Here is a 25,450-nt window from a genome sequence, read left to right on the forward strand (position 1 = left end):
CCAGTTCATTGGATATATTCAAGAGGGAGTTAGATATGGCCCTTACGGCTAAAGGGATCAAGGGGTATGGAGAGAAAGCAGGAAAGGGGTACTGAGGTGAATGATCAGCCATGATCTTATTGAATGGTGGTGCAGGCTCAAAGGGCCGAATGGCCTACTCCTGCACCTATTTTCTATGTTTCTATGATACGAGGGACCACCTATGATAATATTCAAGACAGAGATCAATAGGTTTTTGAATATTAAGGGAATCAAGGGATATGATGATAGTACAGGAAAGTGGAGTTGAGGCAGAAGATCAGTCATGATCTTATTGAATGGCAGAGCAGGCTCGAGGGGCCGAATGGCTTACTCCTGTTCCAAATTCTTATGTTCTTATGTTTAGTTCGCCAATTTCATTTCAATGAATGTTATCCTTGTAAGTTATATTATCTAACTACTGCTAATTATCTTTTGGCACAACTTGAAATTTGTTACTAGTCCAGTAAGTATATTGGAATAAAGGTTCCACATACAATTTTTGATCTTCATTAAAACAAGTTGATGGAAAAGGAGGGACAATATTGTCCGGAAGGGGGCTCTACCGCTGCGCCTAATGTGTTTTGCCAGGATGAAATATGGCGTCGCCTCGTCCGAATGGTCACAGCGGGTTGCGTCACTGTTGATATTGTCAAGGAGCGGACAGGCGCTGAGTCGGGCGGCCCGAGGGGTCTTGGAGAGGCCTTTGAATCGAAAACGCGGGAGCGGCCTGAGACCGAGGGACAGGCAGGAACGGTGTGGGAGAGACATGGAGCCGCCACCAGGCTTCTGGTTCATCCGAAAGGTGAGAGCAGGACCGGGGGAGACGGCAGCTCTCGGTCCGGGCTGTGATAGGTCGCCCCCGGCCAGGATATCTGCTCCATGTCATGAGGTCTTGTACCTGTTTCGGTACTACTATCCTGGGCCAGCTGTAAAGGCCCAGGCTTGGACAGCCTTTGCTCTGCTAATTCTCTCAAAAAACTGGAACATGAATCTACTAAAGATTAAACCGGCAGTGGAAAGCCGCCTGAGTGGTGTTTGGCTATTATGCCCTTCATGGTCCAATAGTATGTTGACACCCACTGCCTACAGTTGCACATGAGGAATGGCTTCCTTGGGTGAGGTACTGGAGGCTGACTGGCGCCTGCGGAAACAAATCCCAGCTCATGTCAGTAGTCTTTTTTTTGGGGGGGGGAGGTAGGGAACTTGTACTTGAAGTACATTACAACAGTGACAATGCAAGCCTTTTCTTTTTACCGTTGAAAGTTGGATTAAACTTTTGCAGCTCTACTTTATACCAGCTCAGTGAGGCTAATAGAATCAATATTGATGTGATCTCAACACAATGTCAACAGCACTAGATTAAATTAGGCAATCTATATACACTTCTGCAATCCTTTGAAAAAGGACAGATTACATTTTGAAAGAAAGACTTTTCACAACCTTGATGCCCCCAAGTGGTTTGCAGCCAATTATGTACTTTAGGAGTTAGTCATTCTCTTTCCCTTTACGACACTCTAAAACTTGCCTCTTTGCTCAAGCTTTTGGTCACCTGTCCTAATATCTCCTTATGTGACATGGTGTCAAATTGTGTTTGATATTGCTCCTGTGAAGTGCCTTGAGACATTTTACTATGTTTAAGATACTATACAAATTGCAATCCTAATAACCTCACTTAAAATAATTTGGAAGATTTGATTCTATTCTGAAATCCGATGAGTGCAAGAATAACTGGAATTGTATGTAAACATTTTTAATTCATATGACGAAGTGGGTTTTGAAACTTACTGCAGCCCTCTGAGATACAGCCAAGGCATTAATTCCTGTCTTGTCACCTTTCTTTCCAGGTATTCAGCTGGCGAGCAGCAGCTGCAATTGCTTGGTCTGTCCTGCTGTTGCCTGTCTCCACCGCTGCATTTGTACTACTTAGTAGACTGAATGTGTTCTATCCTATCCAATGGATTACAGGTATTGTGCTCATAATCGCAATGCAAATAGAAACAGAATTCCCTTTCTGAATGCAGTACAGTTGGTGAAGTCTATTTGTCTCTTTTTGTGGTATATATCAACAATTTAGATTTGAATATAGGGAATATGATTAAGAAGTTTGCAGATGACACTAAAATTGGCTGTGTGATTGATAATGAAGAGGAAAGTTATGAGCTGCAGGAGGATATCAATCTACTGGTCAGGTGGGCAGAGCAGTGGCAAATGGAATTTAATTCAGAGAAGTGTGAGGTGATGCACTTTGGGAGGGCGAATAAGGAAAGGGCAAAAAACATTAGTGGGAGTTGTGTACAGACCTCCAAACAGTAGTGATGTTGGGGAGGGCATCAAACAGGAAATTAGGCGTGCATGCAATAAAGGTGCAGCAGTTATCATGGGTGACTTTAATATAAATATAGATTGGGCTAACCAAACTGGAAGCAATACGGTGGAGGAGGATTTCCTGGAGTGCATAAGGGGTGGTTTTCTAGACCAATATGTCGAGGAACCAACTAGGGGGGAGGCCATCTTAGTCTGGGTGTTGTGTAACGAGAGAGGATTAATTAGCAATCTCGTTGTGCGAGGCCCCTTGGGGAAGAGTGACCATAATATGGTGGAATTCTACATTAGGATGGAGAATGAAACAGTTAATTCAGAGACCATGGTCCAGAACTTAAAGAAGGGTAACTTTGAAGATATGAGGTGTGAATTGGCTAGGATAGATTGGCGAATGATACTTAAGGGGTTGGCACTGGATGGGCAATGGCAGACGTTGAGAGACTGCATGGATGAACTACAACAGTAGGTACATCCCTGTCTGGCGTAAAAATAAAAAAGGGAAGGTGGCTCAACCTTGGCTATCAAGGGAAATCAGGGATAGTATTAAAGCCAAGGAAGTGGCATACAAATTGGCCAGAAATAGCAGCGAATCCGGGGACTGGGAGAAATTTAGAACTCAGCAGAGGAGGACAAAGGATTTGATTAGGGCAGGGAAAATAGAGTACGCGAGGAAGCTTGCAGGGAACATTAAGACGGACTGCAAAAGTTTCTATTGATATGTAAAGAGAAAAAGGTTAGTAAAGACAAATGTAGGTCCCCTGCAGTCAGAATCAGGGGAAGTCATAACGGGGAACAAAGAAATGGCAGACCAATTGAACAAGTACTTTGGTTCGGTATTCACTAAGGAGGACACAAACAACCTTCCAGATATAAAAGGGATCGGGGGGGGTCAAGTAAGAAGGAGGAACTGAGGGAAATCCTTATTAGTTGGGAAATTGATGGGATTGAAGGCTGATAAATCCCCAGGGCCTGATGGACTGCATCCCAGAGTACTTAAGGAGGTGGCCTTGGAAATAGCGGATGCATTGACAGTCATTTTCCAACATTCCATCGACTCTGGATCAGTGGCTACCCTCCACTCCATAAGAAATGTAACCCCACTTTTTAAAAAAGGAGGGAGAGAGAAAACAGGGAATTATAGACCGGTCAGCCTGACATCGGTAGTGGGTAAAATGATGGAATCAATTATTAAGGATGTCATAGCAGTGCATTTGGAAAGAGGTGACATGATAGGTCCAAGTCAGCATGGATTTGTGAAAGGGAAATCATGCTTGACAAATCTTCTGGAATTTTTTGAGGATGTTTCCAGTAGAGTGGACAAGGGAGAACCTGTTGATGTGGTGTATTTGGACTTTTAGAAGGCTTTCGACAAGGTCCCACACAAGAGATTAATGTGCAAAGTTAAAGCACATGGGATTGGGGGTAGTGTGCTGACATGGATTGAGAACTGGTTGGCAGACAGGAAGCAAAGAGTAGGAGTAAATGGGTACTTTTCAGAATGGCAGACAGTGACAAGTGGGGTACCGCAAGGTTCTGTGCTGGGGCCCCAGCTGTTTACATTGTACATTAATGATTTAGATGAGGGGATTAAATGTAGTATCTCCAAATTTGCGGATGACACTAATTTGGGTGGCAGTGTGAGCTGCGAGGCGGATGCTATGAGGCTGCAGAGTGACTTGGATAGGTTAGGTGAGTGGGCAAATGCACAGCAGATGAAGTATAATGTGGATAAATGTGAGGTTATCCACTTTGATGGTAAAAGCAGAGAGACAGACTATTATCTGAATGGTGACAGATTAGGAAAAGGGGAGGTGCAATGAGACCTGGGTGTCATGGTACATCAGTCATTGAAGGTTGGCATGCAGGTACAGCAGGCAGTTAAAAAAGCAAATGGCACGTTGGCCTTCATAGCGAGGGGATTTGAGTACGGGACTACAGTTGTACAGGGCCTTGGTGAGGCCACACCTGGAGTATTGTGTACAGTTTTGGTCTCCTAACTTGAGGAAGGACATTGCTGTTGAGGGAGTACAGCAAAAGTTCAGCAGACTGATTCCCAGGATGGCGGGACTGACATATCAAGAAAGACTGGATCAACTGGGCTTGTATTCACTGGAGTTCAGAAGAATGAGAGGGGATCTCATAGAAACATTTTAAAATTCTGACTGGTTTAGACAGGTAAGATGCAGGAAGAATGTTCCCAATGTTGGGGAAGTCCAGAACCAGGGGTCACAGTCTAAGGATAAGGGGTAAGCCATTTAGGACCGAGATGAGGAGAAACTTCTTCACCCCGAGAGTGGTGAACCTGTGGAATTCTCTACCACAGAAAGTTGTTGAGGCCAATTCACGAAATATATTCAAAAAGGAGTTAGATGTAGTCCTTACTACTCGGGGGATCAAGGGGTATGCCGAGAAAGCAGGAATGGGGTACTGAAGTTGCATGTTCAGCCATGAACTCATTGAATGGTGGTGCCGGCTCGAAGGGCCGAATGGCCTACTCCTGCACCTATTTTCTATGTTTCTATGTCTATGGTATACACATTAAGCAGTAGGCCACTTAATAACGTAGATGAAGAAAGGGATCTTGGAGTGCTTGTCCACAGAACTCTTTTGGGAGGAAACTAAAACATTAAATCATTAAATCGTGTACCCCCCAGAGGGCACACCAAACATTTCCAAGGCCCTTTTTTTGTGTTTTTGTTTTTTTTTAAGTTTTTTTGGGCACTAAAATCATATTTTTTTTCTCCAAGTGCCTCCTATAAAAGGGGAGGGGGACACTAAAAACACCGGCAATTAAAACAAATTAAACTTTAAAACATAAAATCAAATTAAAATTTGGTTGCCGGGCGTGATGATGCACTCCAGTCCCTCCGGTGCCCACCTCTCGCGGAAGGCCGCGAGCATACCGGTGGACACCGCGTGCTCCATCTCCAAGGACACCCTGGCGCGGATGTACGCGCGGAAGAGAGGCAGGCAGTCAGGTTGAACGACCGCCCGCTGCCTGGACCGGCTGATGGCACCCTTGGCCGTGCCCAGGAGCAGTCCTATGAGGAGGCCCTCGGACCTACCCGCTCCCCTCCGCACAGGGTGCCCAAAGATCAGGAGTGTGGGACTGAAGTGCAGCCAGAATTTCAGGAGCAGCCCCTTTAAATAATAAAACAGGGGCTGCAACCTCGTGCATTCAATAAAAACATGGAACACAGACCCTTCCAGACCGCAGAAATTGCAGGCGGCCTGGCAGCCCGTAAACCGGCTTAAAAATTTATTGCACGGCACTGCTCTGAGCACCACCCTCCAGGCCAAGTCCCCGATAAATAGTGGGAGGACTCCCGCGTAGAGTGCCCTCCATCGGGGACCCCGGCCTCCTCCGGACGGCAAGATGGTACGCCATGGCATGTCCGGACGGCAGGCGAGGATGGCAAAGTTGAGAGTGTGCGGGAGCAGCCCGTACAGGAAACCCCTCCGCGCAGAACTGAAAGGCACGGCGGGGATTTCCTCGAGGCGGCTCAAGTTGTGAGGCGCCGGCTCTCGAGGGAGGTTCCGGGGTTTGGCGCCGATGAGGAATTCCGTTCGGACGGGATTTCCCCACGTGCTTGAGCCTCCTCGACACACCTAACGGAGTCGGGGCCCAGAGCTGTTTTTAGTGACTCGATGGCATCGGCCGCGCGGTGGATGTGGAGGTATGGATTCCCGAGCAGCGGCTCCTGCAGGACAGCCGCCACTCCAGCCGGTGGAGAGCTGCGCTTGGTGGAGACTTTGTTCCAGACCCTGGTGAGTTCCTTGTAAAAGACAGGCAGCTCCTGGAAGGCGGTCCTGACGCCCCCCAAGCTCACAAACAGGAGCTGTGTGTCGTAGTTGAGGCCGTGCTGCTGGCGGAAGAAATACGAGGAGGGGGCTCGATGTAAAGGTATCTCTGCAGGGTCTGAAGACGGAAAGTTGCGAGCTAGGTGCTGACGCACACCAACGACTGACCGCCCTCCCCAAGCGGGAGACTCAAGACCGCGGCAGAGACCCAGTGTTTCCTGTTGTTCCAGAAGAAGTCCACCAGCTTCTTCTGTATCTTGGTGACAAACGCAGGGGGAGGGGTCAAAGTGACCAGCCAGTACCACAACATGACGGCCACCAGCTGGTTTATGACTAGCGCTCGACCCCTGTAGGACAGCACTCTGAGCAGTCCTGTCCAGCGCCCTAGGCGAGCGGTGACCTTGGCCTCCAGCTCTTGCCAGTTCGCCGGCCAGGCTTCCTCGTCGGGGCTAAGGTAGACTCCCAGATAGAGGAGATGGGTCGTGCTCCAGGCAAAAGGCCTGAGCTCCTCCGGCAGGGAGTCCACCCGCCACTGACCCACCAGGAGTCCGGAACATTTCTCCCAGTTGATCCTGGTAGAGGATGCGGCCGAGTAAATTTCCTGGCACTCACGCATCCTCCGCAGGTCAGCGGGATCCTCTACCGTGAGGAGCACGTCATCGGCGTAAGCCGAGAGGACAACCTCCACGCCCGGCCCTTGCAGAGCCAGTCCCGTCAACCTCGTCCGCAGGAAAGGCTCCACGCAGATGGCATATAACTGGCCGGACATGGGGCATCCCTGGCGCACACCTCTCCCAAAGCGAAGGGGCGCCGTCAAGGACCCGTTAACCTTTTATCAGACACTCCGCGGCGGCGTACAAAAGTCGGATCCGGGCGACGAAATGCGTCCCGTACCCGAAAGCGCGCAGAGTTCCGAACAAATAGTCGTGATCCACCCTGTCGAACGCCTTCTCTTGGTCGAGAGATAGGAAGGCGACCGACAGACCAGCCTCCTGGGAATGATGGATGAGGTCCCGGACCAGATGGATGTTATCGTGGATTGTCCGGCCCGGGACCGTGTAGGACTGGTCGGGGTGGATCATGTGGTCCAGCACGGCGCCAAGGCGAGCAGACATGAACCCTGGCGAAGATTTTGTAGTCCGTGCTGAGGAGGGAGACCGGGCGCCAGTTCTTAAGGAGGCGGCGATCGCCCTTCTTAGGCAGCAGGACGATGACCGCTCTGCGCCAAGAGAGGGGCATCTCCCCGGTCGCCAGACTTTCCCCCAGGACCCGCGCGTAGTCGCCCACCCCAGGACGCCACAGAACGCCCTGTGGAACTCCACGGTCAGCCCGTCCAGTCCCGGGGCTTTTCCCCTCGAGAGCCGGTCGAGGGCGCCGGTCAGCTCCGCCAGGCTTAGCGGAGCTTCCAGATTTTCGGCAGGTCCTTCCACAAAACTCTACGCGCTTCCTCGCTGGACGGCTCCGGAGAGAACAGAGCCCCGTAATATTCACAGGCCCTGTTGTTGACGCCCTCCGGATCCGAGACAAGAGAGCCGTCGTCGGCCAGCAGCGTCAAGAGCTGCTTACGGACACTCTGTCTTTTTTCCAGCGAGTAGAAGGGGGAGCCGCGGTCCAGATCCCGCAGGAACCGGATCCGCAACCTCACGAACGCGCCTCGGGACCCGACGAGCTGCAGGTCCTTCAGCGCGGCCGCCTTCGCTTCGTACACCATCCGCAGGGCCGGGTCCTCGACGACTTGACCGAGACGGGACTCCAGGTCGAGCACCTCTTTTTCTAGGCGCCCGACCCTGGCCGCCCGCCTCTTGGTCGACCCCTCGCGTACTCTTGACAGAAGACGCGGACGTGAGCCTTGCCCACGTCCCACCATAGCCTCAAGGAGGGGAAGCCCCCCTGCTTCCTTCTCCAGTCGGCCCAGAAACGATGGAACGAGTCCTGGAACCGCACGTCCTCCAGCAGCTGGTTGTTAAAATGCCAGTACGCGGACCCCGTCCTCGCGCGGAGCGAAGCGAGCTCCGCCCACACCAGGTGGTGGTCCGAACATGGCACCGGCCGCATGGAGGCCGCCGGGACGCAGGAAACGTACGCCCGAGACACGTAAAGGCAGTCAACTCTGGACCATCCTACTCCAGGCCTCACCCAAGTAAAGGCGCTGGAGTCGGGATGGAGATTTCGCCAGACGTCCACCAAGTCGAAGGACCCGACCAGGTCCCTCAACTTCTCCATCGCCGTCATGCTTTGCGGGGCACCGGAGCGGTCCCTCGCCTCGAGGGTGCAGTTAAAATCCCCCATGAGGACAATGCAGTCGCCGACGTCGACGGAGCCAAGAAGAGCGGACATTTCAAAGAAGCGCGTTTGCTGCGGGCCGGGCTGAGGGGCGTACACGTTCACGAGATGGAGCGGCACGTCTCCCAGGCGAACCGTGATGTGCAGCAAGCGGCCTGGCACGGGCTCCTCGACCCCCAAGTTCTCCGGCTGAAAATGCGGGGCCAACAAGATGGCCACCCCACAAGTAGTAGTGAGGTGGCTCATGCGGACCCCTCCTTTCCATTCCAGGAGCCACGTGGCTTCGTCTCCCGGAACGGTGTGGGTTTCTTGCAGGAAGCACACCGCATATTTCCCCTCCCGCAGGAGCGAAAAATTGTTAAATCTACGGCGTGCCTCTCTGCCGCCGTTGATGTTGAGGCTGGCTATGGTTATCTTCATGACAAAAGCATAGTGCAACCTCTACCTAACCTATTGTGGAGGGGGGAGTGGAGTAGTTTGTTGACCTCCACTTCTTCAGCAGCTCAGCGAGGATCCTTTTGAGCCGGCGCAGCTCAAGGCCTTGTGCCTTTGATAAGGGCCCGCCCGCGGCCATGGTTTTAGCGGCGGCGTGGACGGACGCGACGAGCAGCCCCGGCTCGGACCATCTTTCCAGGGCCAGATGGGCTCGGTTGCGGCGACCCTGGCTCTGGACCAAAAAGTCCCGGAGTTCCTTTGCAGGAATGAGGGGGGACTCAGCGGCGGGCACGAGGAGATCCACCGCCTCACTGGCGATGGACTCGAGATCTTCACCCGCGTCCTCCACCGAGTCCCCGTCCCCCTCCGGGAGGTCGCCGCCAGCAGCCGGCCCGTCGACCGCACGAGGTACAGCAAACGGCCCGGCCGCTCCATCCGACCCTGGCTCTGCCCCGATCCCACCCCCAGGATCGTCGGCAGAGGAGTCCCCACTGGGCTCTTTTAAAAGCGACAGCGGAAGGAGTTCCTCCTCCGCCCCAGTAGCCGGGGAACACGGAGAGACCTGGCCAAAGAAATTCTCCAGGTCCTCCAAGTACCCCAGCTCCAAAGTAAGGGGCGAGGGTTGTTGTTCTTCCCCCTCCCCGCCGTCACCCCCGGGCCCAGCGTGTACAGAATCATTAAAATTGTTAACATTTTGTGTTTCTTCCGGGTCGAGCGACTCCCGGGGGAAGTTGGTTAATAGCTGGGTGGTCTCGGGTTCGGCCTTATCGGCCCTGCCCGCCTCAGTCCCCGGGACGCTCGACCCGACGGCTACGCATTCCTCCGCTGGCCCCACGCCCCCCACGACAGGCGGATCTTCCACGCCATCCCCGGGAGGCAGAGGCTGGGCAGCCTCGACTGTCTCACCCTCCCCGGGGACAGACTCCTCTCGCCTACGGCGCAGTTTGGGGGCACTGGTGGGGGACGCGGGGGACGCAGCGGGCACCGACTCCTCCGTGGAGGGATGTTGTTCCCCCTCCGCCTCATTGGAGCGGCGCCTCCTTTTGTTCCTGGGGGGGCACGGAGGCAGGGAGACCTCCATGTCTGCCGAAGCCTCCCGCTCCCCACCCCCCCTTTTTCTTATCTTGCCCCACCCCCACCCCCTTTTTCTTATCTTGCCCGTGCCCGAGCCCCTCTGCGGTATTGGTCAAGGGCACGGGCTCAGGGCACCCCGCGCTCGCCGGTGACAGGGTTGGGCTGAGCGCGGTGATCAAATTGTCTAGCGCGCTGAGGGGACCCGCCTCGAGATGTTTCGCCTTCCTCCGCGCCTTCTTTCCGATCGGACGCTCTCCCTCCCCCCCCGCCGGAGGCCGTGAAAACAAAGGCCCCTGACGATGCCCGCGCACCCACAGCTCCCGGCACGTGGTCGCTACTAGGGGGAGGGGTGGCGGCGGCGCCAGCCTTGGCCGCCCTCGGTGGTTTGGCGGCCTTGGAGGCGGGGCAGTTCTTACGAACATGCCCCACCTCCCTACAGGCATGGCACCGCACACGTCCGACGTCCAGAAGACGCGGTAGGCAGTCCCCTCGTGCACCACATTAAATGATCCCTCCGTCGTCTCCTCCCGTGCCAGCCGGACAAAGAGCTGGCGGTGGAAGGAGAACACATGGCGCAGGCTGTTCTCCCTGAGGCCGAGCGGTATGGGGTTGATCCCTGACCTTACCTCCCCCAGTTGGTGTAGGTGAGGGAGGAGGAGCTCAGCGGGAACAAAGTTCGGGACGTTTGAAAGGATGACCCTCTGCGCGGTGGCCTCGAGAGGGTCCACTGGCAGGAACGTCCCGCCCACCGTGAGCCCCTTTTCAAGGGCCAGGGACACCGCCCGCTCCGACCCCAGGAAGAACACCGCCTTCCCAGACATCTTGGAGGCTGCGACAATGGCTGAGGGGCCGACTACCCCAGCCATCACCCGCACGCACTCCTCAATGCTCATTGTGGGGTGAGTGTAGCTCTTGACCCCGTGTTTCTTTGTTATTAGTCTGAAAGGTGGCAGGGCAGCGAGAGGCGCCGTGGATGTGGACGCCGCCTGCGCATATGTCTTTGCTGGCCCCGCCACCGGCGTGGATGGGGTCGCCATCACGGGGTCCCTTTAAGGGCCACACCCACCCCAAAGTCACAGGCATTAATGGTCTTAAATGGCCTCGTTGGTGTTTGAACAGAGGGAGCTCTAAAAGAGGCACACCTCTCCCATATTTGACAATTGAGGAGGGGCCTTGCTCCCTCTGCTCAGTTGTCTTAATTGGTTTTTCAATTAGGAGGAAAGGGGCTCTCAGAGAGAGAGAGAGGGGGGATGGGAAAGAGGGAAGCTGTGAGGGCAGGTCTCCCCTCACAGCGATGGGTGGGTGTTTTTCTTGGGATGCACTCCCCAGATGATGGAAAAACAAACACAGTCTTTGTAGATGGTCTTCGGGTGGGGGGAGAAGATGCCTTCACCTGGGACAGCTGGAGCCACCCAGGCACACACTCCCAACGATGTTAAATAGGTGATTAATAGTTCTTCAGCCAGGTAGCTCCAGCTATCCCAGGCTAGGCAATGGGGGAGGGGTGCTTCAGTGGTGTGTGTGGCCTTGCTGTAAGCAAGACCCCCACACACACTTCCCCACACACACACACACACACACACACACACACACACACCCCGCGATGTTCCGGCCCTCTAGCAAGTCTTCTTTCCTCCCCCACCGATATAACAAAGTCTTTAGGGGAATGCACCAAAACACACCCACCTTTGGTTGATGAAGTTTCTCCCTCCTTCCACATTGGATAGTTGTTGATCTTTTTCCCCCTCTCTCCAACTCTCTGCAGCAGTATTAAAGGTTGTTGAATTTTCTGCTCTCCTCCTCTCCCTCTGGATGGATTGGAATGTAGAAAACCCCTTCCTCCTCTTCCTGGGCTGTTTCACAGGGCTCACTCAAGGCCTCCCAGGCAGGAGCAACAGCAGCAAGCTCCTTCTCTCACAGCAACAGAGCTCCAAGTGAATAGGCCACACCTCCAAAGCTCCACCATTGGTCCACAGATTCCCTGAAAGTAGCAGGCCAGGTGGATAAGGTGGTTAAGAAGGCATAAGGAATGCTTGCCTTTATTGGCCGAGGCATAGAATAAAAGAGCAGGGAGATTATGCTTAAATTGTATAATACTTCGGTTAAGCTACAGCTGGACTACTGCGTACAGTTCTGGTCGCCGTATTATAGGAAGGACGTGATTGCACTAGAGGGTACAGAGGAGATTTACTAGGATGCTGCCTGGAATGGAGAATCTTAGTTGTGAGGACAGATTGGATAGGCTGGGTTTGTTCTCGTTGGAACAGAGGAGGTTGAGAGGAGACCTCATCGAGGTGTATAAAATATTGAGGGGCCTGGACATAGTGGATAGAAAGGATCTATTTCCATTGGTGGAGGGGTCTATTATGAGGGGGCATAGTTTTAAGGTGGTTGGAGAAAGGTTTAGAGGGGATTTGAGGGGGAGACTTCTTTATGCAGAGGGTTGTGGGGATGTGGAACTCTCTGCCTGGAAGAGTGGTGGATGCAGAAACCCTCATCACTTTTCAGAGATGGTTGGATGGACTCTTGAAGTGCAGTAACCTGCAGGGTTACAGACCGAGAGCTGGTAATTGGGATTAGATTGGATGACCTTTTGTTGGACGGCGCAGATATAATGGTAAGTACTACAGAGAATAGAATATGGCCAGGGTGATCTCCTGGACTAGTTTCGATCGCCTGGATGGTCGGAGAGGAATTTTCCCAGATATTTTCTCCCTAAATTTTATCTGGTTTTTTTTTTGCCTCTCCCAGGAGATCACATGGCTCCGGTTGGGGTGGAGTGTAGATGTTTTCAGTATAAGGGGTGTCGCAGTTGTGTGAGGTGGTCTGGTTGGGCTGGGTGCTCTTTGCCCTTCTGTCATTGTTCATAGGTTTATATATAACCTTTAGGGCTGCTGACCAAGGGCCGTGCGGCTTTTTATTGGCTGGTGCAGACACGATGGGCCGAAATGGCCTCCTTCTGCGTTGTAAATTTCTATTTTTCTTTCTTTTTTCAGACTCGCTGAATCACTTGAACAGTTCTTATATAATTTTTTCAATTCTGGTGCTGTGTGGAGTAGTGGTGACTATCGGCATCTTCAATATGGAATTTTACACAGGTATTGAAACTTTTATTCCTCGTACATGTCTGGTGCTTTCTCAAAACCTTTCTCTGATCCTGTCGTCTTCTCGTGCTCGATTTATTTTACACAACTCACTCTTGTGTGATGCAATTCTGAACATTCTTAATTATTCAAATCTTGCGATTTACCTTTGTAACTGTTACAGCAATAAGTAAGGATGTTAAATTGGTGCTTTTCAATGACATTTCATTTAAAAATGGAAAATCTGTTCCATTATCAGCGAAACAAGAGGAAGCGGTTTACATTCACTATATCCTGTTTAATATATAACCTGATGGATCATTTCACACGAGTTGCATGGCTGAAGTTTATTCCAGTTTTTGATTGTGCGCATGTATATATACAGGATTTTAAACACTTGGGCTCCATAATTTTGAATAATTTCTCTGTCTGAATAAATGTCTAGCATTTAGAATTGTGGCTTTGTTTTGATTAAACTCTCAAAGAAGTGTAAATGTGTCTGACAGAAAAGGAAGAAAGTAAAGTTCTTATTTTTTTTGAAAATGAGTATCTGGATTCATTAAATTTGAGGTGCGTATTGTGTTGCCAGTTTAGGTCACTTGCTGTAACCTGTGTACACCATTTTATAATATATGACGCAGATTTGAATAAGTAAAGGGGGAGCGGGGGAGCGGAGGAAGGCAGCTGTAGAAAAGGTCAGAGGGAAGAGTGTTTTGGGTGAAATGTAGGGTTGGATGAGAATGCAGCAAGGCTGGGAGAAGGCCACAGGGATTTAAAAACAAGGATTTTAAATTTACTCCACTGGGAGCCATTGCTCCCTCAGTGAGGGAGGGGTGGTGGGTGAACAGGACAGGCAAAGTGTGACAGATTTGGACAAGCTGGAGTTCAGGCAGGGTAGGAGGCCAGCAAGGAGATTGTTGGAGCGGTTGCGTCTGCAGGTGATGAAGGCATGTATTAGGATATCAGTGGTGAAGAGTGGAGGTGGATAGTTTTGCAGAGGTGGGACTCGATGTTTTGGTCAGATAAAGCTTTACATTGAGAAATGTGATCTGTTTTCAAATGATTTGCCTCCGTCTACCTCACTGTCAGTAAATTAATGGCCTCTACCAGGGTCTCATACCTACTGCTGCAGGTAAAAATTCATTCTTCTCTTTATTTTGCAGTGGAGCCTTCTATTCCGTGCAGTCGGATTGCACTCATAGGGAATGTGTTCCACCCTCATCGGTTTCTGCATTCAGTCGTACATGCAGTGGTGGGGATGCTGATGGCATGGTGTGCGGCAGCCATAGCTGGGGGGCGATATCAAATGATCAGTGTACCTTGCTCATCTCAGGACAGGTGAGGAGCATGGAACCAACAGAAGTCTAAAATTTTATAGAATATTCCTGTGTGGTGTTTGTGTGTTCACCCTGTCTTTATTTTGTTGCCAACAAAACCATCTACTTTGATTGTTCTTGTCGTTGCAGCTCTGCATCCAGCAGCCACATGTGCCTGAATGAGTTTCACGTTTTCTTACTGATGGAGGGGGCCTTTATAGGATATTGTTATAGTCTTCTGTATTTTATTAACAACTTCAATTATTTGTCTTTCCCAATTATACAGGTAATAAATGTTTGTTACTTTTAACTTCTACTTTGGCTAGATTAAAATCAGATTGAACTTTCTTTTTAAAGCAACTATTTGCTTACTTTAAATGTTACAGTCCTTCATCCAGACCTCAAACTGAAACTCTACTTCCTTTGTTCTACCAGCTTTTAAAACCTAAGCTCACTGTCATCTAATCACTGCTTCTTGAGCCAACTGGCCTTCGATTCTACTCTATTCACCTTGGAGGTATCTTGCACTCTGTGGCTTGGCCCTTAATTTCAATATAATTTTTTAAAATTGTGATTTATTATCTTTTTTTTTAGATTTTTCTGGGGTCTCGCACACATGATTCCCCAGTCAGGGGGACAAACAAGCCACCAGCTCCCAAGCCTCTGCCACTCTGTAACCAGCTGCCTGCAGTGGCTGTTTTACCACTTTGTTTTCGCTCCTGAGTCCCCTTAGCTTGGACAGTGTGGCAGCTGTCCAGCAGCCCAGCTGTGGAAATGGTGCTCAACTATTCATCGAATCGTGGGTGTAAGCTCGTTGCTTTGCTGCTTGGTGTTGCAGTGTGACAGCAATATGCTGTCACTGCTGCTGCCTTGCGTAGACATGTGAAAGGCAAGGGAGATTATTCCGTTGTACTTCATATCTACAGCTCCATGGTTACATTTAGTTTCTATCTATAGTTTGCAAAAATCTGCTGGACTTTGTGATCCCTTTAACAGGAGCTGAGCAAGGTAGAAACGAGAGAGCCATTGCTAGAAGTTTCAGGTGACTGACGATGTAATGCTTAACCATCATTTTGTGATGCCCCAGAATCTTTCTGTGGAGTTGTGTATATATCTACTGCTGAAACTAATCTGGCCTCCCTGAGGACTCTTGGTAAATCCACTACTCGGTGTGGAAATGAGACGTACAAATGGGATTGGTCTGAGTTAGCTTATCTCAGCTGGGCTAGGGAAGGCAAAAACCAGTCTGAGTTCTGCTCCTGATTAGAATCCAATGACCACTGCTGTGAAGGGAATGTGTGCGCATTGGGGGAGGACAGTATCCAACAGAGCAGTAGTGACCCCTCACTGCGGTTCAATACCCCGCTGACATTGTCCAGACAGCCACATGAATGGCCATTTGGGTGCAGCATAGGAAGATGTACCGCATTTGTGAAACGGTTGCCTCGGTGCGAGTCAGCACTCAAAAGAGGAAGGGAGGAAAACTTGAGGAAAGAAGAAAAATAACCATTGCTGTTTCTTTTGTAGCAATTCAAGTACCCGCGTTTCAAAGGAAACCTGTCTTTGATCATTAAGTACAGTGCTGTGCAGTCTCTGTATTTTCTCAGGAACTACTGCATCCTTTACTACTTTTTAGGTAATCTTTTTATATTTGTCGTCTTGAGTTACTCATGGGGAAAAGTTTAAAAAGAATTGTATCTCTCGCTATAATTGGCTCTGCTTGTATGCCACTCTCTTGCTCTTTCTCTCCCTTTCTGTTTGTCTTCCACTGTGTTTTTTTGCTCCTACTATATGCCTCACGGACACCAGGGGAAATTTTTATCTCGTTACCGTTCCATTTGGCTCAAGAAGCCAGGCGATGGGAAACCCAGAATGAAGCAGTTACTGATCTCGTCCACTTATCACTGCCCTGGCGCAGATTCCAATTTTTGGGCAAACATGAATTCTGGTGGGCCGCATTGGAAATGTGCAGAAGCTATTTTGCAAGGAAGAGCTTGTGCTGAAGCTACTAATCAGCTGAAGCACTCCGTGGAGAAGAGTCTGGACTGGGAGTAGAGCTGATCTTAGAACAGTGCATAAGCAGAAGTTAGGAAAGTGGGAGGCTGGTGCATAGAGTCGCAGCTGAGAGAGAGGATTTGAATGAGAGGTGAAACAAGGAGTGATTGAGCAAAAGTCTGAGAACTGAGAAAAATGCACAGGTGGAGTGAGTTCCTGTTCCTTTGTAGCTTTTGACGGATGACCAGGCAAAATCATTGTACTGGAGGTGCTGAGCACAGACACTTGGAATGAATGACAAGAGGCAGGGAGAATGAAACTAGTGGTAGCAAACTGAAATGGAAGAAAGACTGCTGTTACTGTTTTATTTTTAAAAATCCAATGAGTTTTCACCCTTGCAGATTACATGTTAGATTGCTAAAATAGAATGCAGCTTTGTTAAATATTTTTATAAATAGATAGGATTGTGTTAGCTTGTACTATATTTGACATCACTGCATGGAATGAGGACTGGGGAGGAGATGGGCGCATAAATAGAAATACAACTTAAAACCGATCTTTAATAAGGAAGCAAAATAATACCACCATGTTGCATGAAGCTGAGAAACAGAAAGATTTTGGAAAGACAGGAGTAGCAGTATAGATTGCACTTTTAACCCAGCCGCTTGCAATTTCCAAACCTTCTGGAGCAGATTTCTGCAACTATCTGCCTGCATATGTTTTTCTGCTGTTTCAACCCATCTTGCAATCTGCCCTCTGCACTTATATTTATTTTATTAGTTAAAACCGAGATTTTATTTTTGCTGTATGAAAATTTCAACCAGTATTGTATTCTGTTGATTTTTCTTGAAAGCTCTGTGCCTTAAAAATATTTCTGTTTTCATTTTTCTGTAGTGCTCCTGCGTTCTGCCTGTTTATTTCTCTTTATCAAAGTCAAATGGTAGAGTGCAGTTTGGGCAGATTGAACTCGTTCATAAATGCTGACGCTTGCACTGCAGTAGTGCTTACAAGAAATTGCCTCTTCAATGGTGATATGGCCTAGTAGCCAGAATCTGCATAGTGAATGTAGGGCAAAATAATATCCTTGGATGTGCTTAATTTGAAGATGCTTTTTTTTTTCTCTCTCGAGTATTTTCACAATGCTATCTTTGTTTTTTTCCCCCTAGGTTATGTGCCAAGGGCCTGGATAAGTGCCTCAACAACCCTTCAAAGAGACAGGTTGGGGAATTGCCCACAAAATATTCATTCATTGATGTCTGATATTGTTTGTATAAACTACTTGGAGGTTTTTTCTGTTCTTTCCCTTCCTCTCCTGAAGCCACTAACTCTTTTTGGCTGAGTATATTTCCACAGAGAGTCCTCCAGTTCCTCACCCAAGTCGCCATTCTAGATGTGAGAGCCTATATCAGCAGCTATTTGACTGCAGAGGAAATCACAACTCAGTCCCATCCTGTCCTTGCCCCCCCCCCCCATCCTCCCCAGTATCTGGCTACTGCGCCATATCTCTACTTGAGATGCTCCATTCAGTCAGTTTCTGGTAAAGCTGGTTGATTTTAGCACAGGGGCATGAAGCCAATTGTAGCATGTCATCTGCTCTGGCTGAGATCAGCGAACACGGCACAGACTGGGGATTGAACCTGGGACTTTCTGGTTCATAGTACCACACTTCACAGTGCATTTTATCCACAGCCATTTTGGGGAGCTGTTTGACTTCTTTTTGAAAATTGAAGTTGGTGACTTCATTATAGTCTGTGGACAGCATTTCTTACGAACGCTGCTAACTTTAAACATCCTGAATGTGATGATTTGAAAATCTGCTGATATGAAATGTTTGTGAATACTGAACCAGGCAGAGTTGAGCACAAATTGGCAATCTCACTCAGGCCATAGCAGAAAGTTCCCCCCTCCCCCACAGGGCCCCCTACAGATGTTCACTTAAGTTAAGAGCTTTCATTTTTTTCTCCGAGTTAATCCCACAGCATTGTACCAAACTCATTCTGTGTCTGAAATTCCCAAATGTTGAGCGTAGATCATAAGCAGTCCCTCGGAATCGAGGAAGACTTGCTTCCACTCTTAAAATGAGTCCTTATGTGGCTGAACAGTCCAATACGAGAGCCACAGTCCCTGTCACAGGTGGGACAGATAGTCGTTGAGGGTAAGGGAGGGTGGGACAGGTTTGCTGCATGCTCTTTCCGCTGCCGGCGCTTGATTTCTGCATGCTCTCGGCGATGAGACTCGAGGTGCTCAGTGCCCTCCCGGATGCACTTCCTCCACTTAGAGCGGTCTTTGGCCAGGGACTCCCAGGTGTCGGGACTATTAAAACCTGTGACCTAAAGAAAAGGTGGTGGAGGGAGAAAGCACAGGAGATACAGCATCTGGCCGACAGCCATGATGTGCGAGAATTCTTCATCACAGTCAAGGCCACCTACGGTTCAAACTCCTAAGTCCCCACCCCACTGCTGGCCAAGAACGGGGAAACACTCATCAAGGACACCGAGGCAGTCGGGGCCTGCTGGAAGGAGCACTTCGAAGATCTCCTCAAGCAAGACTCTGCCTTTGACTCGAGTGTTCTCGACTCCATGCTACCTGCCACCACCTCAGTAAAACCCCAACACTGCATGAGGTAGAAAAAAACCATAAGACAGCTTAAGAACTAGCACAGAACCACATTAACAAATGTACTTGAGTAAATTGTTGCAACAGGTTGGTGGCACTGTTACATATTTTTAATTATGGAGTGCACTTTTAATTAACTGTACCTTACCCTTGTATATCCCTGTGCTTTGCCCATGTGAAACATTTGCTGTTTTGATTCTACATTCTTGTGTCTGAACAGTGGCAGTGGGGGACAGTGAAGAGAATTATGGTCATTGCTTAAGCTCAGATTTCTTTTTAGAAAGAAGCTTGTCTATCAGATGACCACAATGTGGTGCAGTATTTCCAAAACTAGAGCCAATGTGTGAGTGAGACCTTGAAAAATCTGTCTGTAACTTTTTCTGAAGCACACAGCATCCCTTGGATACCCTGACCGGACTGTTTGACTTGCCGCTGCTCTACACAACCTGGTTAAGTGGTACCTTTCTCTTGGTCACCTGGTACATTACATGGTTGCTCTTTAAAATCTACGTCACTGAGGTGAGTATGGAATACGTAGGTATAAAATAAAAGGGTGGCACTGTTTATTCAAGAGTTTCTGAATTATGTTGCCAATGATTCTAGATTTGAAGACCTTAGAATCTATGTGCAAGTGACCCTATTCCAAAGCCATCTAAAGCTGCTAATACTGGGATTTTTTTAATGGTTTGCATTTCTTCTGATCCCCTTTCTTGTTTAAACTGGCACTTCTGTTGAAATAGAACCTGCCTCTGTGTTTACATGTTGGTGTAGTTTCCGAACTGTTCAGTAATCGCTCCTGCCCCTCAGCAGTTCTGCTTTCCAAAATAGATTGCGCTAGGATGAACTTCAAAAGTTTAATTTTGATGGTCCAAATCCTGTTTGAATCCTGGGGGTGTTCCATCTATGCAAAAAGGGACATTTTCATATTATCAAAATACCAAAGTGGTCACTTTGAACTGCATCCCAAATTACAACGCTGTTGTTACCTTTCTGCCCAACTTAATTTCATCTGTCCATAATCATTTGATCTTGAGTTGATATTACAAAGTCCTGTCATCCTGTTTTTTAATGTGCAGAAAGATTATTGCCAATTTTTGAAAAATTCAGATTCTGTAACTGCTCGTTTATATTTACTTCAGGAGTCCCCATCATGTTCTGTACTCTTTGCCTTTTCCCATTGACTCAGGTATTCCAATTTCCTGTGCAGCCACCTTTTGGAGAGGAAGCTGATCGATGCCTCCCTAAAGTCCTAACCAGCAATGTTTCCCCCTGTGTAAAGGTAAACCCAATGGATGTCGTCAGTGAACATTAAGGCACTATTTTTGTTAATGTGTCTGTCTTCTATGTAGCAGATTCCTTAGATTTACAGCTGGCAAGATGCTAATTGAGTGTGTATCTCTTTCTATTTCAGTACCTAGCTTTGCAAGACATGGCCTTACTTTCCCGGTATTCAGCTTCTCGAAGACAGGAGGTGTTCAGCCTTAGCCAGCCAGGTATGGAGAAACTCTCTAGCTACTCTCTTGAATGTTGGATAGATGCAGGATTCCTCTGGTTTAAATATTTAGTGGCTTCCAAAGGCTGTTGTTGACCTTGGGAGTTGGTGGTGGAGTGTAGCCATGTGTAATAATGGACCAGCAGAAGGATCAGCGGACTGCACTGGAGTTGGGATGGAGGTCAGATGTCAGCTTTGATTCAGTGATGTCGTTCCAGGATTGTATAGTTCCTTTTTGGGGTACTTCATTTTACTGATTAAAACAAATTGCAAATTTGTTTTGAAATGCACTGCAAATTTTGAGGGGATCTTTTGTGGAAGTATTAGTTATAATTTTGGTTACAATACCACGTGACCATGATCCTGAAAATCAACATCAAATCACCATATCCAGGATGATCGCTGATCTCATCATCTGCGTCATTCGCTTCAAACTCATTGTTTCGCTTTTGCTTTTCCCTGCCAAAAACTGCTTCGCCCGCAGAAGTATTCCAACAGATCATTGTCACAGATTTCCCAGTAATCTCATCTCTTATCTTGAATCAATTCTCTTACCTACTTACTTCTGCAAGCTGCCTGCCATTTTATACCAGTCATTTCCTAAGGGAGATCGAATATAGTTTCCTCTCAATTATGTACTTTCTGCACCACCTTCGCAGAGTATAGGGTGCTTCACACATGGACATTCCTGATGAGAAATGTTAATCTATCTTTCAGATTCCACTCAATGCTGTGCATTTCTTACATTTTCTGTTTAATTCTGCTGTTGGTGCTTTATTTCACTTTACAAGTTATGGAATGTGTTTTCAAACCATTTCTTTAACAATTACACTTTATTCCATGCTGAGCTGGTGTAGCTAATCATTTTTGTGTGTTTTTTATAAAGGTGGCCATCCTCATAATTGGATAGCCATATCTGGCGAATGCTTGGCCTTGCTAAATGACCTAACGCAAAAGCTAATAGCATATCAGGAAGCTGTTGCTGCTAATGGTCGAAGTAAACTGTATCCTATCCCTGGGGAAAGACACCTATCAAGCACCTCAGGTCAGGTTTTGACGAATACTGTTTAAAAGGTTATTATGTTTTATAACCTCTCTGGCACAATGGGTATTGGAGTTGTGGAGCAGGTCACTGAAATGGACAATAGTTGGTTGAAGTGACCATCTGATGTGGAGAGAAGGAATTGTTACATATGATTAGGAGATCAGTAGCTGGAGTGGAAATCGGATTAAAACTGTTCAACCTAATGCCCTTTCCTCTTAAAGTTTCTCAATTTCATAATTAGATTAACTGAATGGCAGCAGAAACACTTGAAATCTATAATTTGTTTCTAAAAAGTTGTCCAGAAATGTTGCATTTATTTCTGACCATTTCAGCAATAACAAGTTGCTTTAGATTTTTAAAATATTGGTTACTGTATTTTTCTATATAAACTTGTTATCTAACCAGTGGAATATCCTGGCACGACAGATCTGCCAGAGGTGGTGGCACAGTGGTATACAGTCCGGAAGGAGTGACCCTCGGAGTCTTCAACGTTGACTCTGGACCCCATAAAGTCTCATGGCTTCAGATCAAGCATGGGCAAGGAAACCTCCTGCTGATTACCACCTACCGGCCTCCAGGTTCAATATGGAGGAGCACTGAATCAGCCACTTGGAAGTACTGAGGGTAGCAAGGACACAGAATGTACTCTGGATGTGGACTTCAGTAGCCATCATGAAGAGTGGCTTGGTAGCAACACTGCTGACCGAGCTGGTCGAGTCCTGAAGGACATAGCTGCCAGACTGCAGAGCATTCTGGAGGGGGAGCAACCTGAAGTCGTGGTCTATATGGTATCAGCAACATGGGTAGAAAGAGGGATGAGGTCCTGCAGGCAGATTTGAGGGAGCTAGGAAAGAGATTAAAAAACAGGACCTCAAAGGTAGTAATCTCCGTATAACTCCCGATGCCACGAGCTAGTGAGGAAAGAAATGGGAGGATAGAGCAGATGAATGTGTGGCTGGAGATATGGTGAGAGAGGGAGGGCTTTAGAATATTGGGACCGGTTCTGGGGGACCGGTACAAGCCAGATGGGTTGCAGCTCAACAGAGCCGAGACCAATATCCTCATGGGGGCAGGCTTGCTAGTGTTGAGGGTTTAAACTAATTTGGCAGGGGGATGGACACCAGGATGTAGCATTAGAAAGGAGAAAGAAAGTGCACAAAAGATTGGGAGAGACAGATAGCACTAGAGTAAGAAATAGTAAGGTATACTTACTATAGTAAGATACAATAGTAAGGTATAGTAAGATACACTTGCTTTAGAGGCAGTTCAGAGAAGGTTCACTAGGTTCATTCCGGGGATGAGGGGTTTGACATGAAGAAAGGTTGAGTATGTTGGGCCTCTGCTACATAAGAACATAAGAATTAGGAACAGGAGTAAACCATCTAGCCCCTCGAACCTGCTTCGCCATTCAACAAGATCATGGCTGATCTGGCCGTGGACTCAGCTCCACTTACCCGCCCGCTTCCCATTACCCTTAATTTCCTTATTGGTTAAAATTCTATCTATCTGTGACTTGAATACATTCAATGAGCTAGCCTCAACTGCTTCCTTGGGCAAAGAATTCCACAGATTCACAACCCTCTGGGAGAAGAAATTCCTTCTCAACTCGGTTTTAAATTGGCTCCCCCGTATTTTGAGGCTGTGCCCCCTAGTTCTGGTCTCCCCGACCAGTGGAAACAACCTCTGTCTCTATCTTGTCGATCTCTTTCATTATTTTAAATGTTTCTATAAGATCACCCCTCATCCTTCTGAACTCCCAACGAGTAAAGACCCAGTCTACTCAATCTATCATAAGGTAACCCCCTCATCTCTGGTATCGGCCTAGTGAATCGTCTCTGTACCCCCTCCAAAGCTAGTATATCCTTCCTTAAGCAAGGTGACCAAAACTGCACACAGTACTCCAGGTGCGGCTCACCAATACCCTGTACAGTTGCAGCAGGATCTCCCTGCTTTTGTACTCCATCCCTCTCGCAATGAAGGCCAACATTCCATTCGTCTTCCTGATTACCTGCTGCAGCTGCAAACTAACTTTTTGGGATTCATGCACAAGGACCCCCAGGTCCCTCTGCACCGCAGCATATTGTAATTTCTCCCCATTCAAATAATATTCTCTTTTACTGTTTTTCTTTCCCAAGGTGGATGACCTCACATTTTCCGACATTGTATTTCATCTGCCAAACCTTAGCCCATTCGCTTAACCTATCTAAATCTCTTTGCAGCCTCTCTGTGTCCTCTACACAACCCGGTTTCCCACTAACCTTTGTGTCATCTGCAAATTTTGTTACACTACACTCTGTCCCCTTTTCCAGGTCATCTATGTATATTGTAAATACACCACATCCATCGGTACACCTCTATCCACCATGCTCGTTATATCCTCAAAGAATTCCAGTAAATTAGTTAAACGTGATTTTCCCTTCATGAATTCATGTTGCGTCTGCTTGATTGCACTATTCCTATCTGGATGTCCCGCTATTTCTTCCTTAATGATAGCTTCAAGCATTTTCCCCATTACAGATGTTAAACTAACCGGCCTATAGTTACCTGCCTTTTGTCTGCCCCCTTTTTTTAAACAGAGGAGTTACATTAGCTGCTTTCCAATCCGCTGGTACCTCCCCAGAGTCTAGAGAATTTTGGTAGATTATAACGAATGCATTTGCTATAACTTCCGCCATCTCTTTTAATACCCTGGGATGCATTTCATCAGGACCAGGAGACTTCTCTACCTTGAGATCCATTAGCCTGTCCAGCACTACCCCCCTAGTGATAGTGATTATCTCAAGGTCCTCCCTTCCCACATTCCCGTGACCTGTAATTTTTGGCATGGTTTTTGTGTCTTCCACTGTGAAGACCGAAGCAAAATAATTGTTTAAGGTCTCAGCCATTTCCCATTTATTAAATCCCCCTTTTCATTTTCTAAAGGACCAACATTTACTTTCGTCACTCTTTTCCGTTGGAATTCAGAAGAGTGAGAGGTGATCTTATCGAAACGTATAAGATTATGAGGGGGCTTGACAAGGTGGTTGCAGAGAGGATGTTTCCACTGATGGGGGGGACTAGAACCAGAGGGCATGATCTTTGAATAAGGAGCCGCCCATTTAAAACAGAGATGAGGAGAAATTTATTCTGAGGGTTGTGGATCTGTGGAATTCGCTGCCTCAGAGAGCTGTGGAAGCTGGGACATTGAATAAATTTAAGACAGAAATAGACAGTTTCTTAAACGATAAGAGGTTATGGGAAGTGGGCAGGGAAGTGGAGCTAAGTCCATGATCAGATCAGCCGTGATATTATTGAATGGCGGAGCAGGTTCGAGGGGCCGTATGGCCTACTCCTGTTCCTATGTTCTTATTAGGTGGGGTCAGACTAAGAGAAAATACGAGAAGGTTTACGGTAGTTTTACAATGCATGTGTGTAAACGCACAAAGTGTGGTAAATAAGGTTTGTGATTTACAGGCCGAAATAGGCACATGGGAATATGATGTGGTGATAACTGAGATCTGGCTCAAAAAAGGGCAGGATTGGCGATTAAATATTCCTGGATACAAAGTGTTCAGGAAATATTATATAGGATACGCGACAGAGAAACAGGTCATTCGACCCAACCAGTCCATGCTGGTGGTTATGCTCCACTCCCATCTTTCCTCATTTAATAATCATATAAAACTCTCTTCCCTTCTCACTCATGCTTTTTTAGCCTCCCCTTAAATGCATCTATACTATTCACTTCAAACACTACCTGTGGTAGCGAGTTTCACATTCTCACCACTCTCTGGATAAAGAAGTTCCTTCTGAATTCCCTATTGGATTGGTGACTATCTTATATTGATGGCCTCTAGTTATGCTCTTCCCCACAAGTTGAAACATTCTCTGTATCCACTCTATCAAAAGCTTTCATAATTTTAAAGACCTCTTGGGTCACCCTCAGCCTTTTTTCAAGAGAAGAGAGACATAAGAACATAAGAAATAG

The 25,450-nt window shown here is 47.9% G+C and overlaps 1 protein-coding gene across 5 annotated transcripts in view; it reads left to right on the forward strand.

Moving 5' to 3' along the window:
• The first annotated feature begins 644 nt into the window (after positions 1 to 644).
• The window catches only part of ndc1 (NDC1 transmembrane nucleoporin), a 54,971-nt gene continuing 30,165 nt past the window's right edge, over positions 645 to 25,450 (forward strand). Inside the window, exons 1-11 of one of the 5 annotated variants that reach the window (XM_070887214.1) lie at positions 645 to 823; positions 1,866 to 1,986; positions 12,933 to 13,034; positions 14,183 to 14,357; positions 14,486 to 14,621; positions 15,863 to 15,971; positions 17,497 to 17,548; positions 19,333 to 19,465; positions 20,133 to 20,225; positions 20,358 to 20,439; positions 21,325 to 21,483. In XM_070887214.1, the coding sequence (XP_070743315.1) occupies positions 788 to 823; positions 1,866 to 1,986; positions 12,933 to 13,034; positions 14,183 to 14,357; positions 14,486 to 14,621; positions 15,863 to 15,971; positions 17,497 to 17,548; positions 19,333 to 19,465; positions 20,133 to 20,225; positions 20,358 to 20,439; positions 21,325 to 21,483 (1,198 nt within the window). In that variant the 5' untranslated portion in view covers positions 645 to 787. Of the gene's footprint in view, positions 824 to 1,073; positions 1,187 to 1,865; positions 1,987 to 12,932; positions 13,035 to 14,182; positions 14,358 to 14,485; positions 14,622 to 15,862; positions 15,972 to 17,496; positions 17,549 to 19,332; positions 19,466 to 20,132; positions 20,226 to 20,357; positions 20,440 to 21,324; positions 21,484 to 25,450 lie in introns of those variants that run through there. The other 4 variants (XM_070887217.1, XM_070887213.1, XM_070887215.1 and 1 more) reach the window with 4 other exon arrangements.

This window comes from Pristiophorus japonicus, chromosome 8 (assembly GCF_044704955.1).
Source record: "Pristiophorus japonicus isolate sPriJap1 chromosome 8, sPriJap1.hap1, whole genome shotgun sequence".
Classification (NCBI taxonomy): domain Eukaryota; kingdom Metazoa; phylum Chordata; class Chondrichthyes; family Pristiophoridae; genus Pristiophorus; species Pristiophorus japonicus.